Source organism: Polyodon spathula, chromosome 12 (genome assembly GCF_017654505.1).
Source record: "Polyodon spathula isolate WHYD16114869_AA chromosome 12, ASM1765450v1, whole genome shotgun sequence".
Taxonomy (NCBI): Eukaryota; Metazoa; Chordata; class Actinopteri; order Acipenseriformes; family Polyodontidae; genus Polyodon; species Polyodon spathula.
The window spans coordinates 17,748,870-17,776,329 of record NC_054545.1 but is presented as its reverse complement, the minus strand read 5'-3'; the positions used below and the strand labels follow the sequence as shown (position 1 = coordinate 17,776,329).

The window sequence follows — 27,460 nt, the reverse complement described above, 5'->3', positions numbered from 1 at the left end:
GGCACACCTTACTGACAAAAAGAAACCCAAACAAGTCCGGCGTCAGGGCTAAACAAAGAGACGTGTTTAGATTGTACTGGCCTTGGGGTTAGAGGAGAATGTGTTTTGTGCAGCTACTGGCAATAGCGACAACAAGTGCTTTAAAGCGACAGTAACTACTAGTGTCAACAACATTTGCCTAAAATACAAAGTTTTTTTTTTGTTTGTTTTGTTTTTTTAACAAAAACGTTTTAATCAACACGTATCTGTTTGACCATTCAAATGACACACACACACACACACAGAGTTGCACAATCAGATTTCAAAAAAAGAAATACGTGTAATGAAAATCTCAGACAAGACAGTCAGTACGTTTCCACTGCAATAAAGCTTTTTCTGACGACTGCTATCCGCGTCCATAGATATTAATAACAATTTGTTTTTATCTCTATAAGCGCGCTCCACCGACTACAGGCATTCTGATTGGCCGCTTTAAAGGAGTTGTCGGTGGGCCGGTCCCCGCGTCACTGTGACGTCTCGGGATATCTTCGCTGTTGCCGACGTGAGATGAATCAAGTCGCTGAATTCTCCGGTGGGAAGAGGGGAGCGCTCATTCTTTTAAAAAAAGCGTGAGAGAAATCTGTTTAGAATAAGACGTGTCTCTGTCTGTTTAGAATGGCTTTAAAGATGGCTCTCAGATGTTCATTCCTTCGTCTCTTCAAAAGACAGTTGGAATCGCCTGTACAAGAGAAGAAGTATGCTCATTCTGTGGCAATTATTGGGGCTCCATTGTCGAAAGGACAGGTAATTAAATGTCTCGGTCTGGTATGATATTAATGTGTATTTGTCATATACAGCATACAGTAACTGTAACGATAACTAATATGTAACTATAATTTATTTATAAGGTAAAAAATGCTATAGAGAGTGGCACTGTGTTCACGTTATGTATTTAGGTATGTGTTCAATTGTATCTCTATACAGAAGAGGAGAGGAGTCGAGCGCGGACCCAGGGCCGTGAGGGATGCTGGGTTGTTAGACAGGCTGTCTTCACTGCGTAAGTGATCCAGAAATATGATGTGATCAGAGACGCGGGAACGAATTTCAAACCGGGGGTGCTGAAAATAAAGTGTGTGTGTGTGTGTGTGTGTGGGGGGGGGGGGGGGGGGGGGGGGGGTACATTCGGGCAATACTTAAATATATACAAAATCGTCATTTTGTGTGCATTTCACCATCAAAATATGGACAGACCAAGTTAGTTTCATAAGGAATAAAAGACACAAAGTCTATAAGACAATAAGAGAACGTATTAACTACTTTGCATATCAGATGTACTGTCCTCAGATTTCTTTACAAATAAAATACATTAATCATCGCCACTAAAGTGCTTTAATTCTATAAGACACGTTTAATAGGTCTATTCACACATTATACATCGTGCTGGTCTCCAAGGTAACAGAGATCAGCCTTGAAAACATGTTCCAGACACCGAGGCTAATCGGAAAGTTCTGCCTTTTGTATATTCGTTGTGCAGACGCATTGGGAAACAAAGTTACAATTTTAAAAGCAGCGCACTGCTGCTTGGCATTTGGTAGCAACTATTAATTATTAATATAGTGTTGGTAGATTTTTATATTTATTTCTGTTCTCACTACCTGCCCTTTAAAGTTGTAGTTAGCATCGTTTAACCATGGGCTGGATTATAACAAGCTCAAATATTTTGAGCTCTACATTCCTTAATGAAAACGGTTTTGCTTTCCTCTCACTGTTAGGAGGCTGTAATCTCTACACGACTCACCGCTGATTTCGTAAAATACTTAACAAATAGCAACGTGTAGAATTAACAAAGAAACGACTTGAACCATCAATTATCGTGTGTGTTTGCATTAAAAGGGGCGCTATTTAAATCAAAATCCCGGGATACAGAATATACCTGTTAGCAATCGAGCTAGTCGCGAAGCTTGTATCTGTGAGTAATTCTTTAGAGTGAAGGAGGTTTTTTTATTATTATTTTTTTTAAACCAATGATTTCAGTTGCCATTACAAGCACTACCCTCACAGGAGGGTTGGTCATGGAAGTTCGTAAATTTTAACCAAACTTAACAGACGCTGTTTGCTTGCAGTGGTTACTGCAAAAGTGATGCCAACTTGATGATTTTTAGTAATATATAAGTAATAACAAGCATCCTTTCAGAGTTGTACCAGTTCATAAAGAGAATAAAAACGCGAGTTTAGCTTGTCGTTCCCCTCTTGGACTCAGTAACTTCTTAACTAGTTACAATGGCAGCAAACTTGGTAATTTAGTAGAGTTGCCTACTAAGCCGCGGGCAGGCTGGTACCGTACTATTTCTGTATCATCCTCAGGGCTGGGTTGCACCAGCTATGCGTAACTTCATTCCTAAGTTAAAACGTTAAGTCTCTACTACGTGCTTAGTTGTAGTTAATTTATAATACTCTTTTCAGTTTCACCACACGTACTTAAGACAATAGTTTGTTAGTGTATCACTAAGAGCTGTTCATATCAAGTCGGTGACGTCATAGCTGCTCGGTAGCCAATAGAAGTGAGGATATTTCAGGGGACTCATCGGTGACGCAGATGAGCAACACTTATGGACAGGACCTTTGAATTACCAGAAATCATTTACTCGGAATGTTACGTACTTCATATTTTAAACCTTAACACTTCCCTGTTTTCTTTATAAAAAAATCCAGATTCGTGTGTGTTACAACAGACAAGGCTAGTTCAATAATATTTTGTACTGGGAATTGCAGGCATGTCGTATGCATTAATATTATATAATTGTTCAATATATATATATATCTATATATATAATATATATATATAAATATATATATATATATATATATATATATATATAAAATATTGTATATTCATTGATCAATATAACTATAATAACGTTAATTAATGTTCTCTGTCTCAGAGGTCATTAGCGATAGTAACTATACATATTTAATTATACATTTGAATATAACCCAGGTGAAACAATTCTATTGGAAATTGTACTGGAATGCTTCAGAAATTGGAATAATTCATACAGGAACTTTTAAAATGATTCCTATACGATTTATTATCCTCTTAAATCCTATAAGGAACTTACAAGCAACAGGATGTATAATGTGCGGTCTCGCAGGATTCGCTGACGACGAAAACTATGAATAAAATCGTCTTCAAACAGCTGCTCAGCATCAAAAGTTGACGTGTCATCTTGTATTTTGATTCTATGAACAGCTTACACGTCTCTAAAGGTATGCAGCCATTTTAAGCAACAACTAGACTTACCTTATAACTATCATAGCTGGTGCAACCAGTGAAAAGTTAGTAATGTATAAAATCAACGTTAGCAAAGACACACTTTAAGCTAATTAAGATCTTACGCACAGCAGGTGCAACTAATAATAGATAGCTCAGTGCTAATTTAGTACCAATTGCAACAAAAAAAAAAAAAAACACACAGAACAAATTTGGGGATCAGCAAATCTCCAATTTTAGTACACAGCACAGGATTAAGCTCTGTGTTATAGAGCGTTACCAAACAGGACCTGAAGGGGGAGCGCCAAATATATTCCAAAATATATTACATCATTATAATTAAAGAGCTTCTGTACAATAATATCCCTATGATTTAATTTCTAAGAACACAATAAACAACAATCACAAGATGCAATGGCTGTCGTACAATCAGTGAATGAGGAATGAACGTCACCCTATTTAGTTTCACACTCATTTTAATATCCATCAAAAATATAGTATTTAATATACTGTTCGTTACCTATGGTGGGAAAATTACAATGTTGCTACTGCTATGATTGTTTAGGGTTTTCGTGCTCAGGTTTAAATGCTATTTCGGGTTACAAGATTTAGGTATAATATAATAATAATGTATTATGTACTGGTAGTTGTTTTTGAACAACTCATTCTTGCTGCAGGGCAAGAGGCCCCTATAAGGGATGGAAAGATACTGACTACTAGCTAGAAAGAGGAAGTTCTCTTTATTTAGCAACCGCAAGCTCTCAGAAATGTCACCAACTTAGTTAGAATAGGTCTAATTTTAGGATGCTTGCAATTTAGATAAGTTGTTATTGTTGCATATGATTGGTCTTGTCTTAATCTTCCAAGTTGTTGCTATCTAACTGCTGGACTTGCACTGGCTGAAGGAGTCAGTCTGGGAGCTGTCAGCATGTGTGCTGACAGCCGCACCATTGGCAGCATTTCCACTGCCAGTGGTACAGCGGGAGGAAAGATTCGCCCCACTGTCAGCACGTCTGCTGACAGCATGGCCAGTAGCAGTCTGGCTACTGGCAACATTGCCACCCATCAACCCCTTAAAGTCCCTGTTCTTGGCCCAGGACTTTGAGCAAGACTTTTGGGATTTTAAGGGGGGAGGTGGCCATTGAGGCCATGTGTGCTTTGCACAAGGGGGGGTATATGTGGCAAAGGTCTGCCCCTGTGTGTATTTTGTGTTGTGTGTTCGGTGAGTAGAGAACGGGATTGGAGACGGAAGTAATTGTAAAAGTAATAAGTAGTTAAATATCTGCTTACCGCGTTTAGTCTGTATAGTCCGTTTTGGCGACGAGTGCCATGTCCTGAGTGTTTTTGTAACAACCTTTATTTTCTGTTCTGTTTTTATTAAATGCTGAGCGAAACCATTCGCTCAGCTCCACCAAACTCCACCTCTCTCTGTCATTTATTTCCTGGCTCTGGTCTGACGCCACCCACTCCGGCCGTCTTTGTGACACGTGGTGTTAGATGTGGGATTACCAGCGCCCCTAGACGCAGACCAGAGCAGGAACTGCAATTTCTTGTTTTTTAAAAAAAAAAAAAAAAAAAAAAAAAGTCAGAAGACGGCGTCAGGCTCAGGGACTGGATCCGGGACAATGCTGGGCTGGAGGCACAGTCCATGCTCATAGCCATCCGGGTCCTGTGGCTGATGGACAGGGAGCGATGGGAGGCACATGAGAGGGAACACACCCCAAACTTCCTGGAGGAAAGTGTGGAGTTGGTCCTCTGCTACCTGCAGGCAGCTATAAACAGAACAGCAGCCCAGGTAGCAGGGTCTCCAGCGCCCAGACGAGGGGACCGCGGGGATCCAAAGCCCGAGAAGGAGCTGTTCCCATCTCCACCAGCAGAGGGTGAGTGCCTGCTGGTATCACTTCCCCTACCGTCACCACCTGGAGGAGAGGAGCAGGTGCTTCCTCTGCCTCCATCACCTTCCCCTGCAAGTGAGGGAGAGCCACACCAGTCCCCTGCAAGTGAGGGAGAGCCGCACCAGTCCCTTGCAAGTGAGGGAGAGCCGCACCAGTCCCCTGCAAGTGAGGGAGAGCCGCACCAGTCCCCTGCAAGTGAGGGAGAGCCGCACCAGTCCCCTGTAATAAGGGTAGACTACACGCCGCTCCCACCTATGCCACCAGGAGACTACACGCCTCCGCCACCTCCACTGCCAGGAGCAGAGCAGCAGGAGCTGCCTCTGCCTCCGCCACTTCCACCAGCAGAGGATGAATGCCTGCTTGTGTCACTTCCCCCACCATCACGAGGAGAGGAGCTGGAGCTGCCTCTGCCTCCATCACCATCAGGAGGAGAGGAACAGGAGCCTCCTCTCCCTGCACCAGAAGGACCAGGACTAGATGCTGGCGGTCCTCAGCAGCCCTTGCATAGGCTGCTGAGGGAAGCACGGGGAAGAACCGCCTGGCCGCAGTGGCCGAGAAGAGGGCCAACACCCACACCCCAGCTTGTCCTGACTCCCTGTCTCGCTTCGCCCAAGGTTGCCTTCCTGGCATTGCCTGGGGTTGCCAGCTGCTCCGCATCGCCTGGGGTCGCTGGAATTGCTTCGCCAGGGGTCGCAGTCAGCTCTGCTTGGCCGCTGGGGTCAGTGTGGCCGGAGCCCCACCAGAGGGAGCTGCCGGTTATGAAAAAGGGGGGAGAGGTCAGGAAACCACCTTTCCCCACAGCAATTTCGCTGCAGGAGTTCTGGGGGCTGGAGTCCCCCCAGAGGGAGCTGACGGCTATAAAGGGGGGAGAGGTCAGGAGACCACCTTCCACCACAGCAGTTTTGCTGCTGGAGATCTTGGGGGAGATCTGGAGACCACCAACCCCAGCAGCTTTTCCGCTGCTGGACTTGCCCCAGCTGAAGGAGTCAGTCTGGGAGCTGTCTGCACGTCTGCTGACAGCTGCACCATTGGCAGAATTTCCGCTGCCAGTGGTACAGCGGGAGGAGAGATTCACCCCACTGTCAGCACTTCTGCTGACAGTATGGCCAGTAGCAGCCTGGCTACTGGCAACATTGCCGCCCATCAACCCCTTAAAGTCCTTGTTCTTTGCCCAGGACTTTGAGCAAGACTTTTGGGATTTTAAAGGGGGAGGTGGCCATTGAGGCCGTGTGTGCTTTGCACAAGAGGGGGTATATGTGGCAAAGTTCTCGCCCCTGTGTGTTTTTGTTACAACCTTTTTATTTTCTGTTCTGTTTATTTATGAAATGCTGAGTGAAGCCATTCGCTCAGCCACACCAAACTCCACCTCTCTCTGTCGTTTATTTCCTGTGTCTGGTCTGACGTCACCCACTCCGGCCATCTTTGTGACACCAACGTATACTGAGTTAAGCTTCTGTGATTGGCTCACAATAACGGTATATATTATGCTTACTGGCTCTGTGTAGTCAGAACATTGCTCGGTTTCCTAACACTTGTGTGTTCTCAGGTTTGCAAACCTTCGTAATAAACCTTGTTTGATTCAACCTTAACTGCCTCATTGACATTCTAATCTACAGGAAGAGTCATAACCTGAAAACTTCCATGACATACCATTGTAAATAAGGATAGAAGGTGTAATTACAAGCATCAGGACATAATTAAGAATATGTGGAAGTCCTATTTCATTTTTTTTTTTTTTTTTGAGTAAGAATGAAACTATTTGGCATACATTTTGACTTCAAATCATTGTATTTAATATTTGGAATAGTTCAGTTCCATAAATATTGGCAATACATTTTGAGATTCTTCACATTCGTTTCAGGAGTTAGTAAAATACCTCAACTTTAGTCTAAAGACAATGCTGGACTAAGTGATTTAGTAGGGGGCAACCATAGTAATTTTGGGTTTGTTGCAATTGAGAATTTTTAGTATGCAGCTAGGGCCTATCTGGAGCTGCTCAATTGCATACTACTTTAGTACTGTGCTCTGTTCTACCCACGGGATCATCCCCAGTTAGTACACTCATTTTTTACCCTTTTTTAAAATGTTATTTATTTATTTGATTCATGAATAAATATTGAAATAAATTAATATTGAAATAAATAAATAAATGTCTATTTATTTCAATATTTATTTATTAATTCATTTTTTGATTTTGGCATGGAATATACTATTACGTAGCCCCGCTGACGACTGCGGAGTACAGAGCATTACGCAAGCTTGTTTGTGTTTGGACAGTAAAACTGCTTCTTTTTCTTTTTGATTCAGACTGTGTGTGTGTGTGTGTGTGTGTGTGTGTTTTTAGTCAAATGTATTGTCAGTTGTCACCATCATCATTTATCCCAACAACATTCAATATGTTATTAAAATAAGGTGCCTTCAATCATGTGATTATGGAGTTTTAAGGTTTTTAAAAGGTCTCTCCTTTACCTGAGAATGCCACTGTATAATAAAACAAACATTCTTTCACCTCTGAATACCTTTCAAGCAAGTTTAATCCCACTGCCGATCTGCATGTGGCTCTAAAGACTGGGGGATCGCCCGATAGCAGGGTAAAGCTAGCTCTGTAAAGTTAAACACGTTCTGTAACTGTATGAGAAATGCATGTTCTCAGTGCCTCTTACTGGAAGAGTACTAGAATGTATAGATAGTGGCTTACTGAGTTGTAATGTCTCCTTGGTTTCTTTCAGTAGCAGCTTGGTTTCGAGTGGACTTATCTTTCATACACCGCGATACTGTCCTGGTCTTCAGGGTGGAGTTTTAAGGAGAAGTTCTGGAAAAGTACTGAGCTGAGGAGGTAGCTGTGATGAGTACAGGATGGCTTTACGCTCATCAGTGTTAGACATGTCATTGGAAGACTGCAGTGCTGCTGTGGCAGTGTGAACAGCACAGCAAAGGACAAGTGCATGTGTCCAGGGACTTTTAAGTGACGTGCTGTGTTGGGGTGAACCCTCGCGTATGTATTGGTGGTGATTCCTGTTTTTACAGTTAGTGCAGCAAATGCATTGAATGGCATGTAAATAAAAGCAGAGAGTAGAAAACTTTTTTTTTTTTTTATTGGCATAAGTTGAATACTAGAATGTGGGGATATTAGTGGTGTATTTTGATCCAAATATGCTAACCTGGTAGGGACATTCTTTTCAATAATGAGTATGCAAGTCTAGGGGTGTACTGTACATTATGAGCTCCTGTCTCAGTTTGTTCATGTCAAATGAAAATTTTTTTGTCGATCTGCTTAATGGGAGATGTACTGTAGGTCATGCCGGTCCACTTTTTTAATGCTTCATGAGTTTTCAAACTGCAGCTTGCTATTGCCCCTCACCTTTCATGAGCACTATATTCAATAACACCACACCCCCCAAATTTTAAATAAATACATTCCAGCAAATAATGAACTCTGATCCGAAGCTGAAGAACTGCCGCTTCCCACAGTCGAGGGAATGTGCAAGTCATCCTGTGCAATGCAAGCTCAGCAGTGGATGAGATCAACAGATTCTTCAATAGTGCTTATGCATGAAAGGGCTCTGGAATTACACTGGCAACTTCAAGTAAGGTGATACAGTAGATCTCCTGTATCTAGGGCAGATATTCCAGTGGGGGGGTGGGGGGCTGCTTCTGGCAAGATGTTGATTTCCACCCTGCAGCAGCTGTTGCTTGTTTTTTTCAGAGCCTTCCTGCCTTCCTGTTTTCAAGACTTTTTGCTGCCGCCTCTTTCCTTTACTTGAATGAGAGGTGAAGGTGTAACAGGAAAATAAAGACAGTAACAGTCCGACTATGCCGAAATGGGAGCTTTTTGTTTTGGGCACTGGAATGGGTGTGGCAGCAGCAAGCATACAGAGGGACCAGCGCTCAGCGCTCTGAACTCAACCACGTGCAATTGTTAAGCGGATCATCTCCCTTAAAACCACGCAGGACAGCAGAATCAGATTCTGCAAGCAAGCAAACTGCTATCTGCAATGTGAGTTTTTTTAAACCGGCTCCGAAATCGATTAACCGGTATAGTGAATCAGACAGATGAAACGAACGACCGGATTGTTCAGGATGCTTAGCAGTGGCACATCAGTGAAAACTGGGGATGGGAATTTCAAGCAATTTGGTGCTTGAGTACTCGAACCTAATGCCAGACAATATTATTCTACATCTGTGCACCAAAAATGACAACTAGTTAAGGTGTGTGTGTGTGTGTATAAGCATTTTATCCTTTGTTGTTATTATTGTTGTTGTTGTAGTGTAATTAAGCAACAATACAATATTTAATTTAGCAATTGTGTAATGCTTAATTTCCACGTTCATTTCTTTCAGTTTAAAGGCTACTTTAGAAACCCGGCCTGTCTGTGTCCGGATGTCAGGGAGTAGTATAATTACCCTACCAGATATATTTTTAAATGCTAATGTAGCGCACAATTAAATAATAGGTGAAGTACTGAGAGACATTTGCTTTCAGGTAGTTCATTGTATCTTAAGCAAGTTTTACTAGATAAATTTCTTCATGTTCTAATTTAATCAACGTGCGCCAGCTTTATTACATGAAATCATTAAACACAAAGCCTGGCTTAGCTGCTTACAATGTATCTCGAAAGTCCTTCCGAATAGCAGATCCAGCGAACAAACAAATGAAACGTGTCTTAAATATTCCTGGTTGTTCGATCCAAAATCCCAGAACAATTTCAAGTGGGGAAAAAAACAAACATTAATCTAGTATAGGGAGGAATTGCAATGCTAAATCCATTAACAAAGGTAGGTGTTTTTGCCTGTTCCAAAAATATTTAACATTTCAGTCTGCCCAGAACAAAATCCAAACACATAACGATTGCATCCAAGTTGTTGCAAATAATAATAATAATAATAATAATAATAATAATAATAATAATAATAATAATAATAATAAAAATCTATTGTATGTGGTTACGTCAGGCCATGTCCTTATTTTCAACGGATTTAAAAAAAAAAAAAAAAACTTTTACATTGCAATCTCGTCCAAAGGTCAATGTACAAACTTCTCATAATGGCTTTCCTTAGTTTTCCACCAGGTAAGTAGTGTCTGATCAGAAGAAACACACGGCTCCATACAGTAATGTTCAATTTCATTATTACCTGTTGCTTCTGTGGCATAATAATAATCCTCACCAAGAAGCGTGGTTATAGCCGCCTCTCTATAACACCACACCCCCCAAATTTTAAATAAATACATTCCAGCAAATAATGAACTCTGATCCGAAGCTGAAGAACTGCCGCTTCCCACAGTCGAGGGAGTGGGGATGGGTTTTGCTTGCCATTGTGTCTGTGATTGTGTCGACCCTTTGATCATCATGATAATGACCATGCTCATTTTGAAGACGCGCTCGGACTGCGGTTGGGTAGACTTTCACAAAGGTCACATTCACATTCAGTTTCTCTCTCGCCGCTACCCTTATCGAGGGATCGAGATGCTTCAGATGTTTGTCTGGGATCCAAGGCTGGGGCTATGCGCTCTACTTTCCCTGCTATTTCCAGGCTGACAGGAGCCATCACTGTCTTGAATTGGGTAACTTTGCTGGACTCCTCCTCAGCCGGTTTAAGATGCTTGGAAAGTAGAGCAGTAGTAACAGGGTACACCATTGATATAGATACTTTGGATTCGCTGCACAACGCAGTTGTGGCACATTTCAGGCACTGTAATGCTGGCAATAGTTCGTCAGTTTTGTAACATTTCGATCAGAGCATGCCTACACAGGAAGACTGGGTGAGTCCCATTGAACTGGAGCGCTAGACAGCCGCCTGTGAAACTTGACCAGTGCCAGTCAGTCTGCTGTAGTCTTTAGAAAACTGCGTGGAAAGCAGAAGCCAGCGAAGCCCGTTCTCTTTATAATTCAAGTAGTATACGTAAGGTTGTAAACCTATTAAGGTGCTATGCGTGAATAAAATATATTGAACTTACATCCACCAAGAGATATTATTTACATTTTTGAGTATTCCAGTAATAAACTAGTGCTCGAGTAATTATAAATAGTTATGTACTGAAACCCACCCCTAGTGCAAACTACTACGTGATCCTACCCAACATAACACAAGTGATTAATACTTGAAAACAAAGTCAATCCAGACACTCATAAAAAGCGATAACAAATAAATAAGACATAAAAATAAACATGAAAGTGCCTAAAGAAACATGACATTTCACATGACAGACATACTAATAAATGTGAAGTGCAGCGTTCCAAAGGCAAAGAGCCGGTTTGAACAGGATCGTGACTCACGAGCAGAAATCTCTGTCCTTGTAAATATCAAAATAAACAGAAACGTGATCTCGGGACTCTGGTTTTAGCATGTCTGTTCTGTTTGGATTGTAGACAATCGACTCCAGCGCCGGTTTGTTTTGCAAACTGTTTTCAACCTGTTTGGACTGGATTACGGTGCATTTCAAAGTCTGGGTAACAGTTTTGTTTGTGTGTGTAGCTTGCCTAAGTATTTACCTGGCCTGCAATTACATGCAATTTAGGGACATGTTGGTAGGTGAATAGCAACTAAAAGTTTATCACAAATGTACTGTTTAAAAGTGGTGAGGGGGGAGATAAACTACTTTGTATGCAACTTACATTGTAAACCTTGATATATATATATATATATATATATATATATATATATATATATATATATATATATATATATAATATATAACTGTTTACTGTACAGCTGTGCAAAGGGTCTCAGTGTTTGAGACCAGGATCTAGAAATGATATTGCTGTCGGAAACCTTCTGCTCCATGTCTGTCAAGCCATGTATATTTCTGTCAGTCGCTCTTGCTCCACCCAGCTTATGCACCTTAAAGGTAAGGTGGGGCGCATGAGGAGCCACTCCTGAGGAATCTGGACCAAACAGGGTCCCTACAGTAGCTGAGCATTTGAAAGGTTCCAGTGGAAACCTGGCAGGATATCTTGTTTACTTCATGTCTGCGTGACAGGCCATGCTGAGTGTGCCGCAGGGTTTGTCTTCATAGTAATTACTGTACTTCTTCACTCCCAGTCAAGTGCACCCGAACACTGAAGCTTGAATAGCAATGCCCGCAGTCCAGCTACAGCTGATGCAAGGACTGCCCCAACTGATCAAGGTATCCTACTGTGACAGTGTGCTCCGCCCCTGGGTGTATTTTATATTTATATGTTGCTTGTGGTGTGTTAATGTTGGTGTATGTGTTGGTGCACAGCATATAATGTGGGGTTCTGTAGCACAGGAGTAAAATGTATATTTAGACTCGAGGATGCACAGTCACTTCACATGCAGATTAAAAGGGTATTTGTATGGAAGTACAGGACGTGCACAAAGTAGTTCACGTGCAGATGAACCGAGATTCATATTGAATGATTGACTAGCAATCCAGTCTCGGTACAGCTGCATGAAAGGGTGAATGTTTCATTCACTCTGGGTTGGGTGTTCAGGGAGAAAGAACAGGAGAGAGAGGAGAAAATAAATAAGTCAATATAACAAGTGCTGGAGGGCCAGCATGGTACTTGTTGTGTGTTTAGTGTTCATACCCTGTTCGTTTTGTTTGTCTGTTTTGGCCACTGTGCCATTTTTATTTTACAAAGTGTTTTTGTTTTGTTTTGTTCAACCTTTTGATGTATAATAAACCGGCGCAACAGCGCAATTCAGTCCACTTACCACTATGTTTTGGTTTCATTTCCTGGTCTGACATCACTCCTGTAGCCACCCCATTCACATATGGTGTCAGAACCAAGACAACAACGCCTCCAAGCGTCAGAACAGGGATATTGCGGGCGACAATTTTTTATTTGTGAAAAAAAAGGAGAAAACATTTTTTGTTTATTTGTTTGGGGGAAAAAATACAAATAAATGTGATGGAAGAAAGACCAGGAGGTGAAGGACAGGGAGGAGGAGTTCCGGCCTGAAGGCCAGAAATCCAGGGCGATACAACCAGCCATCAGTGGTGTGCCCCCTCTGTAAACAAAAACGTCGGCTCACCAACTGTCCCTTCCGCCATTTTGAGGAGGAGGGGTGGAGAGAAGCCCCGGGAGGAGATGTTCGACTGGCTGAGAGACCCGGAGTGGAACGGAGAGGACCTCCCGGTGGTGATCCACCAGCTGTGGACCAGAGATTAGGAGCATTGGGATCGCTGGGAATGACAACACCATCCAGCTTCCTTCTCAGACATGGCAGCCATGGTGATCAACTACTTGGCTGCTGAGATGGCACTGCCCCAACAGGTTAACTGCTTAGCAGGAGGAGTTTCGCCTACCTGCACCTTCATAGGGCCAGAGGGAGACTGTCTGGAGCTCCCACCAACCCCAGCACCACAACTGGCCCTGACTCCATCACCAGGGGGAGAAGTGGAGCTCCTGCTGCCGCCTTATTGGCTGGGGCTCCCCTCCTGCCGTCGCCTCCCGAGGGTCCGCCCCTGCCGTCACCTCCCGAGGGTCTGTTGCTGCCATCGCCTTCGGAGGGACCGCTTCTGCCCCTTTTTACTGGACTTACTCCTTCCAGGTCTCAATTCTTTCATATAATGATGCTTATAAAACCAGGAGATCTTGATCTGTGCACCCCTGTCTTACAGCTCCCCTCCTGCTCACTTTGTCAACATCATGAATCTCTGTTCTGGCTTGTGAAGCAGCCTCACTGCTGTTGGTCTTACATCAGCAACAGTGTTGGGCAATGCAGACTGTGTGGCAATGACTGAGGAAACAGTGCCTCAATTCTTTCTTCAAAGAGGTTGTTGTTTTGCACTGCGAGGATGAACTGGTTAGAACCGGCTCTTCCCTGCTTAAAAGGAAGCTGTTTGTTCCGTTGACTTGCCTTCTCTTTTCTAATAAGAAAAACAAGCATTTCTTATTTTAAAATGTAAATGATTTGAGATGCCGTATTTGTTTATTTCCCTCATCGAGGTCAAATGGGACTAATAAATGTATTTACATGAAAACAGTCATTTTCTAACTGGCCAATATGAGTAAGGAAGTAATATTTCCAGATGCAATCGCTGATGTATGAAACTATTCTTGGCTGGCGTGTGTACAGCACTTTCAAGACCTTTATCTGCCTACTGTAAAGAGCATTCATTCATTTATAGGATGTCAAGTAACATGATTACAAAGTCAACGATGACTTATTTTACCTAAATATTAAACCTTTTACTGTTCTTACACTAGAGACTTGCGAGCGCGAACACACACACACACACACACACATATATGTTTGTATTCCTATACCTGTGGGGACTTCTCATTGACTCTCACTATATTTTTATTTACTATTTCTAACTCCAGTCAGACAAAACTCCATACAGGATGAAAGTCGACCCCAAACTAAATATTTTGGCACTTTCAGGTTTTTTTTAAAAGGCATATTTAGTTCTTAAAAAGGTGTTTTACAAAGTGGGGATGCCCCCACAACATCGTTTTTTCAGGAGTTACTATCTTTGTGGCGACATTTTCTCAAATTTTGTCCCCACATTGATAGTAATGCCTGCCCACACGCACACACATTAACAGTTACACACTGTTAAAAACTTAATTTTTTTAATGATATAAGTGACGACTGTGTTTAGATCCACCACAGGTGTTTGTCTACTGCCTAAACCCCCTTGCAACCCGACCTTCAACAAAAAACCATTGCACAGTAAGCAATTGTTCGCTCCCTCTGTATAGCTTTGAGGGTTATTCTTTTGAACAGCCTGCTGTGTCATTGTCAAGCCCCTGTTTTTTTTGTGTCAGCCCTTTGTCACCAGTCCCTTGCAGAAATGCAGCACAAAGGCCCAATGTTGTGCAGCCTCCACGACAAGGTGACCTTTTAGCAGGCTCGAACTAATTATGTGTAAGCTGTCATTTTCAATGTGTATACTGTAAACCGCTTGGCTCCGGGAAAGGGAGAGCAGTATTCTTACGTTCGGTTAAAGACATTATCCATGAAGAAACCTCTAGAAATAATTGTTGTTCATTTTACAAATGAACTGCAGAAGGACTGCCGTATATACATAGAGCTAACACATTAATTCCAATAAATCTTGCCTAAAATGTATTGCCATCATGATAGTTCCCATTTTCCAATTTTCCACATTGTAAAGTTTTTGGATGGTTTTTAAGTTTACGAATTCACAAAATGTCTGGACTCATCCATACAGATAATTGACATGGAAGTATTTCACTGAAGCATGTGAATACTAAACTGCACTCCGATACCTAGAAAAATGTTCTGTACAGTGCACAGCATTTCATCAGGGAATCCTTCTTTTCTAGGTTGTCAGGTGTATGATTTGGGAGATCTGAATTTCACCCACCTGGCCAACGACGACACCTACAAAGGCGTCCCCTTCCCGCGCACGGTGGGGCTCGCCAATAAAGTGCTGGCAGACGCGGTGAGCGGCGCAGTGGGAGCAGGGCACACCTGTATCACACTGGGAGGGGATCACAGGTGAGCACATGACACTGGGATCAATGGGCTTTGTCAGCATGACAATGACCCATCAGCCAGCAGATGGGTCATTGAGCTCCACAGCATCGCTCTTTTGAATTGGAGGTGAACAATCTCTTATGTTAGGAGGGGGAGGGGGAGAATACAAGTATACAATTGGTTGTCTTTGCTAGAAAGTACTGTAAAACGGTCCATGTTTAGCATACCAATACTGAAGAAATGTCTTGGTTTAATCTGGGGGGGAGGGGGGGATGGGGGCTATTTTAATCCACCATTCACAGGACATATTCACTATTATAAATCATAAAAATTGATCTTGTACTATGGAACTATTACATATAAAGTGGTTATTTAACTTTCAAATTGTGCTGCATGTTCTATGACATTTTGTGACAGGTTGGCCGGTGGTCCGGTTGGAACAGAAACATTATGTTTCAACACAGACATGTGCATTTCTAGTGAAAATGGACAAATAAACCAGATACAAATCAAAAGCCACCTTTTTGCAGCTGTTTGTAACAATGGAATCAGGGCTTGGTAACCTGACCACAGGCACCTGAGCTGGGCTTGTTAAACTCGCCTCAGCCTAACCAGACAGCCTGCAATGATTATCGTGCAGGGTCTTCACCCTGCCACACGTCTGTACAAGATGCACTGGAATCTGTGTAATGCTAATGTACATGTCTTTGATTATCCCTTCATTCTTTGGAGTAGTGCATTTTGAGATTAATTTAGTTACGCAAACCTGAAGCCTCCTGAATTGTTACTTCATGCTCCACTGTGCTGCTTTTACTAGACGCACCTGAAATGCATTGAAAAGCAAGTAATTGAATTGCCAGTTTAATTGGAGGTATTTGTCCTTGAAAGTTTCTAGTTAATTCCATGCATCTTCCCTGTTGTGTGTTTCCATTCACAGTGTGCAGTTTTGAAAAAAACACATGTTCTACCAAACATGGATTTTCATTAAACTGAGCGCTCATTAACCTACTGAAGTACTGAAAATGTTTGCTGTAAACTGTGGTCATCTGTTAATGTGACCTCTCAGTGTCCTTGTTCCACCTCTGGCTGGTTTCATCCTGTGGAGGTTGCTCAGTGTATTGTAGGTTCCCTTGGTTTCTGCTGTGAAACCTGAGAGCTAACAGCTCTCCTTCCAGCTGACCAGCATTTAGACAAATAGCAGACATAATTCTGTTGCCAATAACAAAATGCTGTGCTTTTAATTTTAGAAGTGCAAGCACTGCCAATTATGTCTACTTTTTAAACCCTTTCTGTCACTTCATCCTGTGGATCATGGTAATCGCTGTTCATATTTCTTATTACCCTCCACTATGGGAGTGGTGACACCCATACTTCAAATGTTAGTGACATAAATGGTTCTTTTGTTAATCACAACTTTGTGTCCTAAAAGGAAAGGGACACACTGTGGATAACCACAAGCTTGGGTAGCAACCAAGCCTGTGTTTATATCCACATCTGGTTAAATGCAAATTGAATTGCATCATAATCTAAAGAAGGAAAGTACTGTATTTGGTACTGTGTGTTTGTGTTTTGATGCATTCCCAGCAATGTGTATGCTGAGCCGTCTCTCTTTCCTGCAGTTTAGGGATCGGCTCTGTCCAGGGCCACTCCCGGCAGTGTCCAGACCTGTGTCTGATCTGGGTGGACGCGCACTCTGACATCAACACCCCCCTCACCTCCCCTTCAGGGAACCTGCACGGCCAGTCTGTGTCCTTCCTGCTCAAGGAGCTGCAGGACAAGGTAATGCCATGCGGACAGAACACTCTCCAGCACAGACTCCAGGCGACTTTGAGAACTGCTGGTTTATTTCTTATTTGTTTTGGAACTCGCTGAATTACTTCCTAAATAAAAAAAAAAAAAAAAAAAAAAAAAACTCAATAATTTTTCTTTTTAAAGTTCATAGGTTTTCCATTGTGGAATAAATGAATAGATATGCTTGTTATAAAAATACAGTCCATGATCTCTTTCTGTCTGGTTAGTGTGAGCTTGAAATTTGCTGAAAAAGGAGTTTGTTTGGTGTTATCACAAATAGACTGAGCCTAACCTCTAACCTCTAAATCTTGTCTCAGTCAGATATCTCGCAGGTAATGACTGCTGCATATGACAACTGCTTAAAGAGCAAGTCAATTCAGACTATGTTATTTATTTTACTGTTTTATGCCTGCAATCATTCTGATGGGCTCTTATTGCAATTACCCAAGGATACATTTTTGAGAAGTCTGTGTGAAGGTGCTTTGCAATGAATTCATCAAAAATTCAAACTTAGTATTTGAGAATTACGAATGATTGCAAACATAATAAAAAGACAAGGGGACTGAAAGAAAAACAAATTGAAGCGCAGTTGGGTGTGAAGGCAGTGGACTGGGGCACGGCTAGTCCCAGGCTTGCTTGTAAGGACCTGTGTGTTGGATGGGAAGGTAATGGACCGGGGGCACTGCTAGTCCCAGGCTTGCCTGTAAGGACCTATGTTTCGTGTTTTCAGGTGTCTACGGTCCCTGGCTTTTCCTGGGTCACACCCCGCCTCTCCTCTTCAGATATCGTGTACATCGGACTTAGGGATGTGGATCCTGGAGAGCAGTAAGTGCTTTTCAGATGCAGTATTACCATTTAATTGTCATTTCATCTCATCCTAGTAAAATGTAATACTAATGGCCATGCATGAAAGCTGATTGCTGGAAGAAATGCAGAATCTAAAATGCAGAAATGCACACTTGTTGATAACTACAGCGTTATTGTGGAGTTTACATAAAGGTAAAGAACCGTTCAGACTTGGTTAGGACATTCTTTAGCACAAGTTAAGAGTGTTAGAATATCTATACAAATGTGATATTTACACATGAGAGATGTTAATCCTGGGCATGTGTGTATCCAATTCAATTGCAGTAATATACCAGTCACTTAGGCCTCTTTCAATGCAGGCTTCAAAACTGGTCTTCAGTCCAGTATTGGCCTATGTGCAGGTTAATTCTGCTTGAAGGAACTGAACAGGGCTGACGCTGGGGCTGTGAGCTTCAGTTTTGTGAACAGGATCAGTGTTCAATAGGCAGTCTCAAAAAGGAACTGTGTGCTGCTGTTCATTTTTCCTGTGACCTATTTTTGCAGCAAAATTCTGAAGACCTGTGGAATAAAGTACTTTTCAATGAGAGAAATAGACAGAGTGGGGATTCAGAGAGTAATGGAAATGACCTTCGACCATCTGCTAGAAAGGTACGGTAGATGACAATAAACCGTGCTAGTGTAGCGGTGAATTGAGTGTCAAATTCAAACAAAGCCATGTCTACCTCTTTCAGTGCCAAGTAAATATACAGACAACTCCAATGCAAAGCATGTTTAAATAGGGTTTCATATTAAGAACCAACCATCTTGATGCCTTTTATTCAACCAGAGAAGTTTAAACTGCATAATATTTCAAGGCAGCTTTCATGAGGTAGCCGTGTGCTTGCTGGCCTACAGTTTGCAGTTCTCTTCTTAAGACCTGGTTTCTGTCTGCATGTCACTGTCAGGGTAGTGATCAGACCAGGTTCTCTAGTGTGGGTCTGCCTTTTTAATTTAAGGATATTATAGACCTACCATGTTTTTAATGCATTTGATGCACAATAAATACCATAGTGTGCTGTGCATTTTGTTTTTTCTTTTCTAGAAAGCAAAAACCAATCCATCTCAGCTTTGACATTGATGCGTTTGACCCCTCTCTGGCCCCTGCTACTGGAACCCCAGTGATGGGAGGATTGACGTACAGAGAAGGCATCTACATCAGTGAAGAGATTCACAACACAGGTAAGCTGCTTTAGCAATGCCTCCACCAACCTGCCCGGAGCAAATGAAGACTTGCAAAAGCCTTTAATGACTTGTCTGTGTGTTTAAAAAAAATTTCACTTCATTGAGCATTCTGTGTTAAAGAGGAATCCCATTTGCTTTACATTCTGTTTATTGCATTTAGTAAAATGATAAAACTCGTCTGTTTTGTAATGGTCCTTTTTGAGTACATCTGCATTTATAATTGCAAACTTTCAGCTAATGTGTTGTAAGAAATCAATGTAAGTTTACTTCTCAAAAATAGTAATTCCAGTCCTCTTGATGTGATTTTCAATAAAAACAGTTTACTTGAGACAAAAAGGAAATCCAATGATACACAGTACAGAACATAACCACATACGAACTGCATGGACACATCTTCAAAACAATACAATACTGTAGGTTTAACCCTACAGGACTTTCTATTGATCGAAAACCTTCAATGCCAGATTGGATAGAGAGTGTCTTAATGCAGCAATCCACTGGTTTAAATACAGTACAAAAGCAGCCCCCCTCCTTCACCCAGCCGAAGCCTGACACCTTGCCTGTGGAACCTGCCTGTCGGGTGTGATTGTTTTTAACATCTATGCCCAAATCCGTTCTATATAGGGGAAATGGCACCTTGAAAACCAGGGCTTTCCGCCTGAGTTCAAAGGGTACTTTCAGCTTCCTGTTTTCCCAGACACAGGGTTTTTGGCAGTGTGTGAGATTACAGGGGAGAGAGAATTGAGGATTTATTCCTTATTCCTATAACAAGAGAATTGTCAAATGGTCCCAATTTAATACAATATTTAAAATCTTACATATCCACACTTTGAACCTTTCACACAAAAACTATACCAGGTATAAAAACAGTGTGCGTATGACTTGTTACACATTTCAATTGAAATGATCAATTGTGTGTAAACAAATTATTCCATCATAATAACTAAAGTAATAAATCTCAAAATTACAGCTCCCTTAAACCAGTAATCCCAATGTGTTTTTCATACAGAAATTCCCAATTTGCTTTGTGTATAAATCAGTAGCAGCATGGAAAATAAAATTCCATCCTTCAAGAATCCAGTTTTCTAAACCATTCAAGTTCACATGGCTTCCAAAATGAATGTCCAGTACAGGCGACAGTCTTCTTCAGCAGAACAGCAGTTTTCAATGATCCCGTTCACAGCTCCTTCTGTCCAATCATCCAAAGCACTTCATTGTTCCTGAAAAACAAGACCAGGTGCAGCATTCATTCTTTTGAGAATATCTGATTTCAATTGGACTTTAATGGAGCCCTTCCCTCTTTTGTGTAAAGTAATTTTTCTCACCTGGGAATGTAAAGGCTGTTAAAGCAGTTTGTAACAGAAATAATACTCACTGCTTAATCCGGTGATCTGTTTAAGTCTGCAATAGCTTACTTATTCACAAAATCTCTACTGGTATTTAAATGCAAAGTCTTAATTTTTGTCTTCTCACAAAACAGTTATTTCTGAGTACATTACCCAGAATTGAAAAAGAAAAAAAGTTTCTAAAAGTTACCATGATTCAAAAATGTTTGCAGCCCAGTGCAACTCTAACAAATATTTATCATCTATAGCAGCTTATTTTCCTAGTAATGCTGTTGTCCTGTAGAAAAATACAAATAGAAAATACAGTTAATGTTACTCAATAGCACACACACAAAGGAAAAGGAAAAGTGTGTGTTTCAAATAAAAATTAGAACCACCGGTGTCGGCTCCACTGAACTCGCACTAATCAGTGTACTTGAACAGGGAAACTGTTGCTCTCGATGCTGCATAGCGGAGAAGCATGAGCAATGAGGTGGGTCAGAATATACAATAGTTAAAGTCGAATCTGTATCAACCAACGACATGCTAGACTGGCCTTTTAGACTAGTATTGAATACAGGCCGACCATAACAATCTCCATGAAAATCCGTCACCTTTGTAGAGGTCTGACATCCCTATAGATGTTCTCACTTGTCCCTTTGTTTTGCCCGAGATGACTTAATTCTTCCTTCCGTTCCTTGAGCGATACCCTGGGCTCAGTGCTGTGATGGAAACTGTGTCCTTGTTGATCACAATTAAAACATGCATGTTGCACTCCCTGTTGCACACCATGATTGCAAGGTGGGGTTCTCTCACCCATAGCCTGCCTTACATCTGGTACATAATATACTCTCTTTCCTGTTGCTACTGCTACAGGATTATTCATTTCATTAGCTACATAATAGTCCTCAGATATTTTTTATGAATCGAAGAGTTTGTAATTGATTCTCTTGGCCAAATATAACAAAATATATTTTTGAAATTAAGTATTGCAATCTGCAAAAATATAGAAGTATCAGATAGCAAATGTGTGTATCCAGGCAACCACTTTTCCTATTGAGATTAAATATAATTGTTGCAGGTCTACTGTTTCATTATATGTGTGTTTATGAAGATTGTACTCTTTTAGACTTCATGTTGTGCTCCGGAGAAGATGTGGACTCTTGACCACTCCTTTGTTAGTCTTTGATTTTTTTTGTTGTAATAATGGCACTGACTGTCTATCTGCTTCTCCCATTCTAGGCCTGTTGTCTGCCATGGATCTGGTGGAAGTGAACCCCACACTGGGAGCCACGCGGGAGGCAGTGGAAGCGACGGCCAGCCTGGCTGTGGACGTGATTGCTGCATCTCTGGGTCAGACGAGAGAGGGAGCGCACATCTCCATGGACAAGCTGCCATCGGCCAGCACCACCTACGAATCAGACGTTGAACAGGAAATTAGACTCTAGGACTCCTCTCTTCTCTCTCTGACCGTTGCCCAGCAGCACCTATGAATCGGACAACGAGCAGAAAATCTGACTAAAGACTTCTCTCTCGCTCTCTCTTGCTGCAAGTATTTGCATTCCTCAGCTGTCCAGGGAGCACTTACTGACCTGAATACCAAACTTGCCCCGGCAGTTTCTAAACCACCAAAAAAACCAAAAAAAAAACTTTGTAAACGCACTGCACATTACAGATAATGTATTGTTAGTTTTTAATGTCGATATACAGTCAATTCTCATTAATACGAATTTCAACGGACCGGCAAAAAAATGTATCTTATCAGTAATTCGTATTATCAGGAATCTAAATCCAAAAGCATCCGGTCAGGTCTTACTGAAGTTACAGCAACACAAATCAAATTTAATTTACAGAACAATGAAAAGTATTCTACATTTCCAAGTACTGTGCGTTTTTATTGAAAATACGATTGCAAGTGAACTTTAAGAGCATACATTGCAAATGAACTACACTTGAAACCTGCCTGTCCCATTCTGATCACAGGCATTTTTAAAACACAAAAGCAAGGTGTCCTTAACAACAGGGCATCGAGCAAATCCAAAACATTGATGACTTGCATTCACTATTGCTATTTATAAGCCTGTGTTATTGTATTCTGTTTTATTTTGTTTGAATACTTGATAAAGTGTTCGCGGGAAAGTTGACATCTTTTTGTTTCTTGTACATGACCCACCGCTTTCAATGCCTCCACTTTAGTTTTTGTGAGAGCACTATGGCAAACTCGAAATGCATCATAGGATCTCTAGTCCCCAAACGGCACTAAAATACAGAACAGAGGAACTAATCTTGGTGCAAGTTAATACATTTCCTAATATCCTTTCCATTCAGCAGTTTGAACAAGGGCGTTTTTGTTTTATTTTCTTCTGGAGGGATCCAAAGTGAATTTGTATTTTAAGTAATTTACAATAACTTTTTGCCTGGACCTTGTAGGAAATTTTGTCAAATCTGAGTTTGTTTTAATGAGAATTTACTATATACCGAGTTGCTATTTATGTATAATAATATTAAGAAGTTTAGAAAAACATTTAGGGTTAAATTACCAACCTCTGTATGAACGACTTTGAAATGTTAGGCATCTAACTGGAAAAAAAATGATTTGAGTTTGTTTCTGTTTTTTAAGTTACTCTAAATATGTTTGTTTTGGTTTTATTATAGTACTAAATAATGTGTATGATGCAGTGTAATAAATAAAAGCTGTATGGCTATATTAAGACTAAGAGGAATTCTACATGTTTAATAATTATCTATCTATCTCTTCACACCATTTGATTGGCTCTTGTAATGCTAAAATTTGCATATCCTGACTTCCCCATAATTCTGTTACTGCTTTCGCCCATCTAGCTTGAACGCTACTTGTATTTATCTATATATCTATCTGCAGTATTTTGTTTCTGTAATATCAGTCATACATGTGACAAATTCTTGCATCTGCTAGTTCGCTGGGTTAAAAGTGTGAAAAGGGGAATTAAGATTGTAATTCAATATTTACACTTCACTTGAACTATGTAAATAATCTGCCACTGTTGTGTATATTCTCTGACGGAGACGTTATTCCAGCATGCCTGTAATACACACCCACCTACCCCAGCGTCCCTGTGCTGCACACCCACCTATCCCATTATGCCTGTGATACACACCCAGCTACTCAAGCGTGCCTGTGATACACACCAACCTACACCAGCTATTCCAGCGTGTCTGTGATGCACACCCACCTACCCCAGCGTGTCTGTAATACACACCCACCTACCGCAGCGTCCCTCTGATACACACCCACCTACCCCAGCTATTCCAAGGTGCCTGTGATACACACCCACCTACCCCAGCGTGTCTGTGATACACACCCACCTACTCCACTTACCCCAGCGTGCCTGTGATACACACCCACCTACGCCAGCTTTTACAGCATGCCTGTGATTCCCACTCACGTACCCCACCTATTTCAAGGTGCCTGTGATACGCACCCACCAACCCCAGCGTGCCTGTGATACACACCCACCCAGCCCAGCTATTCCAGGGTGACTGTGATACACACCCACCTACCCAGCTACCCCAGCTATTGCAGCGTGCCTGTGATACACAACCACCTACCGCAGTGTGTCTGTGATACACACCCACGTACCTCACTTACCCCAGCGTGCCTGTGATTCACACCCACCTACCCCAGCTATTCCAGCGTGCCTGTGATACACACCCAACTACCCCAGCGTGCCTGTGATACACACCCACCTACCCCAGCTATTCCAGGGTGCCTGTGATACACACCCACATACCCCAGCGTGCTTGTGATACACACTCACCTACCCCACCTATTCCAACGTGCAGGTGATACACACCCACCTACCCCAGCTATTCCAGCGTGCCTGTGATACACACCCACCCACCCCAGCTATTCCAGCGTGCCTGTGATACACACCCACCTACCCCAGCGTGCCTGTGATACACACCCACCTACCCCAGCTATTCCAGCGTGCCTGTGATACACACCCACCTACCCCAGCTATTCCAGCGTGCCTGTGATACACACCCATCTACCCCAGCGTGCCTGTGATACACACCCACCTACCCCAGCTATTCCAGGATGCCTGTGATACACACCCACATACCCCAGCGTGCTTGTGATACACACTCACCTACCCCAGCGTCCCTGTGATTCACACCCACCTATCCCAGCGTGCCTGTGACACACACCCACCTACCCCAGCATGCCTGTGATACACACCCACCTACCCCAGCTATTCCAGCGTGTCTGTGATATACACCCACCTACCCCAACATGACTGTGATACACACCCACATACCTGACTTACCCCAGCGTGCCTGTGATACACACACCTACCCCAGCTATTCCAGCGTGCCTGTGATACACACCCACCTACCCCAGCTATTCCAGCGTGCCTGTGATACACACCCACCTACCCCAGCTATTCCAGCGTGCCTGTGATACACACCCACCTACCCCAGTGTGCCTGTGATACACACCCACCTACCCCAGCTACCCCAGCGTGCCTGTGATACACACCCACCTACCCCAGCTATTCCAGCGTGCCTGTGATACACACCCACCTACCCCAGCGTGCCTGTGATACACACCCACCTACCCCAGCTATTCCAGCGTGCCTGTGATACACACCCACCTACCCCAGCTATTCCAGCGTGCCTGTGATACACACCCACCTACCCCAGCGTGCCTGTGATACACACCCACCTACCCCAGCTATTCCAGCGTGCCTGTGATACACACCCACCTACCCCAGCTATTCCAGCGTGCCTGTGATACACACCCACCTACCCCAGCTATTCCAGCGTGCCTGTGATACACACCCACCTACCCCAGCTATTCCAGCGTGCCTGTGATACACACCCACCTACTCCAGCGTGCCTGTGATACACACCCACCTACCCCAACTACCCCAGCGTGCCTGTGATACACACCCACCTACCCCAGCTATTCCAGCGTGCCTGTGATACACACCCACCTACCCCAGCTATTCCAACGTGCCTGTGATACACACCCACCTACCCCAGCGTGCCTGTGATACACACCCACCTAATCAACTATTCCAGCGTGCCTGTGATACACACCCACCTACCCCAGCTATTCCAGCATGCCTGTGATACACACCCACCTACCCCAGCTATTCCAGCGTGCCTGTGATACACACCCACCTACCCCAGCGTGCCTGTGATACACACCCACCTACCCCAGCTATTCCAGGGTGCCTGTGATACACACCCACCTATCCCAGCGTGCCTGTGACACACACCCACCTACCCCGGCATGCTTGTGATACACACTCACCTACCCCAGCTATTCCAGCGTGCCTGTGATATACACCCACCTACCCCAACATGACTGTGATACACACCCACCTACCCCAGCTATTCCAGCGTGCCTGTGATACACACCCACCTACCCCAGCTATTCCAGCGTGCCTGTGATACACACCCACCTACCCCAGCGTGCCTGTGATACACACCCACCTACCCCCAACTATTCCAGCGTGCCTGTGATACACACCCACCTACCCCAGCGTGCCTGTGATACACACCCACCTACCCCAACTATTCCAGCGTGCCTGTGATACACACCCACCTACCCCAGCTATTCCAGCGTGCCTGTGACACACAACCACCTACCCCGGCATGCCTGTGATACACACCCACCTACCCCAGCTATTCCAGCATGCATGTGATACACACCCACCTACCCCAGCGTACCTGATACACACCCACCAACCCCAGCTATTCCAGCGTGCATGTGATACACACCAACCTACCCCAGCGTGCCTGTGATGCACACCCACCTATTCCAGCGTGCATGTGATACACACCAACCTACCAGCGTGTCTGTGATACACACACCTACCCGAGAGTGCCTGTGATGCACACCCACCTACCCCAGCTATTCCAGCGTGCCTGTGATACACACCCACCTACTCCAGTGTGCCTGTGATACACACCCACCTACCCCAGAGACCCCAGTGTAACTGTGATACACACCCACGTACCCGATTTACCCCAGCGTGCCTGTGATACACACCCACCTACCCCAACTATTCCAACGTGCCTGTGATACACACCCACCTACCCCAGCGTGCCTGTGATACACACCCACCTACCCCAACTATTCCAGCGTGCCTGTGATACACACCCACCTACCCCAGCTATTCCAGCATGCCTGTGATACACACCCACCTACCCCAGCTATTCCAGCGTGCCTGTGATACACACCCATCTACCCCAGCGTGCCTGTGATACACACCCACCTACCCCAGCTATTCCAGGGTGCCTGTGATACACACCCACCTATCCCAGCGTGCCTGTGACACACACCCACCTACCCCGGCATGCTTGTGATACACACTCACCTACCCCAGCTATTCCAGCGTGCCTGTGATATACACCCACCTACCCCAACATGACTGTGATACACACCCACCTACCCCAGCTATTCCAGGGTGCCTGTGATACACACCCACCTACCCCAGCTATTCCAGCGTGCCTGTGATACACACCCACCTACTCCAGTGTGCCTGTGATACACACCCACCTACCCCAACTATTCCAACGTGCCTGTGATACACACCCACCTACTCCAGTGTGCCTGTGATACACACCCACCTACCCCAACTATTCCAGCGAGCCTGTGATACACACCCACCTACCCCAGCTATTCCAGCGTGCCTGTGACACACAACCACCTACCCCGGCATGCCTGTGATACACACCCACCTACCCCAGCTATTCCAGCATGC

At 43.3% G+C, this 27,460-nt stretch overlaps 1 protein-coding gene and 1 long non-coding RNA gene across 4 annotated transcripts; one reads left to right on the top strand and one right to left on the bottom strand.

Annotated features, from left to right (window-relative positions):
- Nucleotides 1-552: 552 nt before the first annotated feature.
- On the top strand, nucleotides 553-23,422 carry LOC121324640 (arginase, non-hepatic 1-like). 3 transcript variants are annotated; one of them, XM_041266745.1, is made up of 8 exons: nucleotides 553-783; nucleotides 964-1,036; nucleotides 15,408-15,582; nucleotides 17,181-17,340; nucleotides 18,083-18,177; nucleotides 18,703-18,807; nucleotides 19,241-19,377; nucleotides 21,948-23,422. In XM_041266745.1, exons 1-8 carry the CDS (start codon nucleotides 655-657, stop codon nucleotides 22,151-22,153), a joined length of 1,080 nt encoding a protein of 359 aa, XP_041122679.1. In that variant the 5' UTR covers nucleotides 553-654; the 3' UTR covers nucleotides 22,154-23,422. The 3 variants fall into 3 exon arrangements, with proteins under 3 accessions (XP_041122679.1, XP_041122682.1, XP_041122681.1); XM_041266747.1 differs by having other exon boundaries at nucleotides 616-783; nucleotides 936-1,036; XM_041266748.1 differs by lacking the exon at nucleotides 964-1,036 and having other exon boundaries at nucleotides 555-783.
- Nucleotides 23,315-24,605, bottom strand: LOC121324641. Its single transcript, XR_005951253.1, has 2 exons — nucleotides 24,060-24,605; nucleotides 23,315-24,019 (listed from the first exon to the last, which is right to left on the bottom strand). It is a non-coding gene; the product is annotated as an uncharacterized LOC121324641 (long non-coding RNA).
- Between the last annotated feature and the right edge of the window lie 2,855 nt (nucleotides 24,606-27,460).

Excerpts from the sequence above, each read along its gene's own strand:
- LOC121324640 (XM_041266745.1), top strand. The coding sequence starts at position 655 with ATGGCTTTAAAGATGGCTCTCAGATGTTCATTCCTTCGTCTCTTCAAA. Across the intron at positions 1,037-15,407 it reads AGACAGGCTGTCTTCACTGC|GTTGTCAGGTGTATGATTTG; the intron begins GTAAGTGATCCA and ends CTTCTTTTCTAG. Across the intron at positions 19,378-21,947 it reads TGAAGAGATTCACAACACAG|GCCTGTTGTCTGCCATGGAT; the intron begins GTAAGCTGCTTT and ends CTCCCATTCTAG.